Source organism: Cicer arietinum, unplaced genomic scaffold (assembly GCF_000331145.2).
Source record: "Cicer arietinum cultivar CDC Frontier isolate Library 1 unplaced genomic scaffold, Cicar.CDCFrontier_v2.0 Ca_scaffold_5612_v2.0, whole genome shotgun sequence".
Classification (NCBI taxonomy): Eukaryota; Viridiplantae; Streptophyta; class Magnoliopsida; order Fabales; family Fabaceae; genus Cicer; species Cicer arietinum.
The window spans coordinates 1-3,302 of record NW_027339259.1 but is presented as its reverse complement, the minus strand read 5'-3'; the positions used below and the strand labels follow the sequence as shown (position 1 = coordinate 3,302).

General features: G+C 34.9%; 1 protein-coding gene across 1 annotated transcript; it reads right to left on the bottom strand.

The window, feature by feature from the left end:
• Window positions 1–2,243: 2,243 nt before the first annotated feature.
• On the bottom strand, window positions 2,244–2,994 carry LOC101513053 (translation initiation factor IF-1, chloroplastic). The gene has a single exon (XM_004517142.4). It carries the CDS (start codon window positions 2,860–2,862, stop codon window positions 2,413–2,415), a length of 450 nt encoding a protein of 149 aa, XP_004517199.1. The 5' UTR covers window positions 2,863–2,994; the 3' UTR covers window positions 2,244–2,412.
• Window positions 2,995–3,302: the final 308 nt, after the last annotated feature.

Sequence of the window (3,302 nt, the reverse complement as noted above, 5' to 3'; positions counted from 1 at the left end):
GCTGATTTGTTGTGGTAATACATTGTTGTAACAAGTGTTTTAGGCTCTTTTGATTAGAATAAACCACAAACCGCCTTCCTAATAAATAATGTCTCCAATAACACTAAAGCCATTAACTCCTTATCGTAAGCCATTAACGAACATTGGAACTTTGAGGTTCAAGAAAATGTAGTTGTCTACATGAAGCATGTTACGTATGTATATAGGAGTCGTGGGATGGCAGGTGTCAAATGGGAGGAGAAACTTCTGTATATCAAAGGAGTTAGTCTTTCACTAAATTTAGGACATTCACAAACATTAGCATGCACCACAATTCCCGATAAATTTAGTTAGATGACAAGTAGGTAACATAGAACGTGGTTACTGTCAATTTTTCAGAAGAGGATATCGAGGGTATGGTTGTTGTGTAATTCCTGGACCTAGAGCGGAGCAGACTCTTTCTAAGGAATTAGAAATTTCATCTTATCATCCAGCCACTCCATAGAGTTTACCATCGAGATTACTGACAGACATATTTTGCTATATCTACTCTCTTTTTTATTTTCACTTGTGTTGAGTATGTCATTTTTATTAGTGGTTGTCAGTAAGTTGTCATGTCTTATTATGTTGTCTACACTATGTACATGTGGCATCCGTTTGGAGATTCCTCTTTATTTCTATTTCATTGGCTTAAATTTATGTGTATTTATAAAACATTGAAGATTAGTTATGTTTTACCAATGGAATGCCGCAGTGTCTCATTGTTTATAGTTACACTATAACTTTTTCAACCAAAATATTATATCCTTTCATTATTTGGGTGTGGCATACATATAGGAAAAAGTATGATTCATTTGTTGAGTGTTACAAAGAAAAAAATGCATTAAAGTAGTGCTACTGAGGAGCCGCGAGGGGAGAAAAGAGATTTTTAATAGTTGTGTTTGGTTCAAGGAAAGGAGAGAGATTTTAAATGGTTTTTAAGTTATATTGGCTCCATCCCCTCCAAAACCAACCAAACACACCCTTAGCATCATATATATCTTAATGTATATCTGTTTCCGTCTTACATCTTTACTAGAATTGATTTTGCCGCAGTACTTACTTCAATACACTCATTTAACTCCAGGGAGATCAGGCTGCAAGTTTAGAACTTTAGAAGATGAACATGTCAAAGTAAGCAGAATCTTACCTATGACGCTTCTTTGATTCATCAGGAAGCATGCAACCTCATGCCTATACAAACAGAACAATCCCCAATATGAAACTTATTCTATACACTAGTATTTAATAGCAACAAGAAACAGCAGATTATGCGTTGCTATTATGCAAAACAATCTAATGATTTCAGTGGGTGGAAGAATCCAACATCTGCTATGTATCCAACATGACACAAATTCTAGGTAGATATATCCAAGATGTGGTTTCTCTTCCACATACTGAGATTCAATTGACATGAATACGAGGAAGTTTCTATGGCCAAAAGAAATAAAATTCATAGTGTGGCAATCATCAATTCAAATACATCTACTATACTGAGAGACCATAGATAATAAATAACATGTATGTGGGTTTACAATGATTTGGATCATGAAGGAACTCCTAGAAAGAAAAGGTCTTCCATTCCATTCTTATTTTGTCTAGTAAAACCCTCCTAGAAAAATATAATAATTTGATTGTTTCTCCCACAATCTTAAACACACATTCACCCTCATTTCTGTACCCTGTGCCTCATATCGATGCAGCCACAAACAAATTGTGTAGACCATGGTTCTCAATGGCAATCCTCAACAACAGTTGTGGCCGTAATATTACAAATTTTAAAGTATTTGCATCGGCATCGCAACTGCAATTTTGACAGTGTCAACCGCATTTTGAGATATTTAATCGCAATGTAAAGATTCGCAGTGTAACCATGGTGTAGACAGTCTTGTACTTGAACTGATAATCAACAAAATTAATATAACTACTTACCAATTACCATACAGATGATAGTCAAAGAAAGGAACTTTGTTAACCAAAGCCAAAGGTCGCAGCAGATTCCCTCGGATGTTGATTGTAGTAATATTATGCAGCACAAGACCAATATTTAAAAATAATAAATTAATAAAAAACATGGTATCCATTTCAGATTTAAGTACAGCAAACTACTTTGTAATGTTAATTCTCCTTTATTTCAAATGAAAGTTTTATATATTTATGTCTGTTAAACAACTATCAACAAGACAAGAGTTAAAATGATGAAAGTGAAATTAGGCAGTGCAAAATCAGAGAGCAAAGCATATTTTTGGTATTTGTATTTCCTACAACAACCATGTACTTGAATTTTGTTCTTTATATTAATCTTCAAAATAAAATTAAAAACAAATAAACATAGGTTCGAAAACAAGCACGTTCATTTCTGTCATTTTCACAAACACTAAACGTGTCTAAAAACTAAGAAGAGTTGCCGCCGGGGGTATTGCGCAGCCTGTAAACTATCCGTCCTTTGGAGGAATCATAACGACTGACTTCGACTCTAACTCTATCGCCGGGAAGGATCCGAACGTAATTCTTTCGAATCCTACCGGAGATATATCCAAGGATAAGGTCTTCGTTGTCGAGGCGAACACGGAACATACCGTTAGGGAGGGATTCTGTGATGAGTCCTTCGTGTACCCATTTCTGCTCGCTGGACTTGTCGGTTGTTGGTGGTTTGGCGGAGACGGTGAAAATTGACGACGGAGAGGGGCTTAGAAGGGGAGGGCGGAGGAAGGATAGGGTAGGAGGGTGTGGAGTGAGGTTATGGTTGTGGGCATTGAAGCATAAGGGGTGGGTAGTGGTGGAGGGTAAGCGATGATGATGAATGATTGGGGCGTGGGATGAGATGGAAGATGAGGTAAACATGTTTCTTTGATGATGATGATGATGAAGGATTTGGAGGAATTGAAAGTTCGAGGTGATTGATTGGTAGTGCGAGGAAGATGAGATTTTTGTGTGAGTGGGATAAGGTTTTCGCGAGATTAGTAATAACGCGATAGTTTTTAAACTTAGGATATAAATGCAAGAGTTATATCTCTTGTAAAATTTAAACATTTTAATTTTACTACTTTATGTAAAAGTACCGTTTTTAGTTCCTAAAAATTATGAAGTATACATTTTTTCTATTTATTACTAAATTAATATATATTTTCAAATGATTTTAAAGTGTTGGATAAAATGGTAAAGATCCTTTTTATTTTAATCAATAATCATTGATTTAAATACAACTTTAGAAAAAGAATCAAATCAAAAGAAAAAAAAAAATAAATGAATAAAACGTTAATTGAAATTAAGTAAAGGAACAA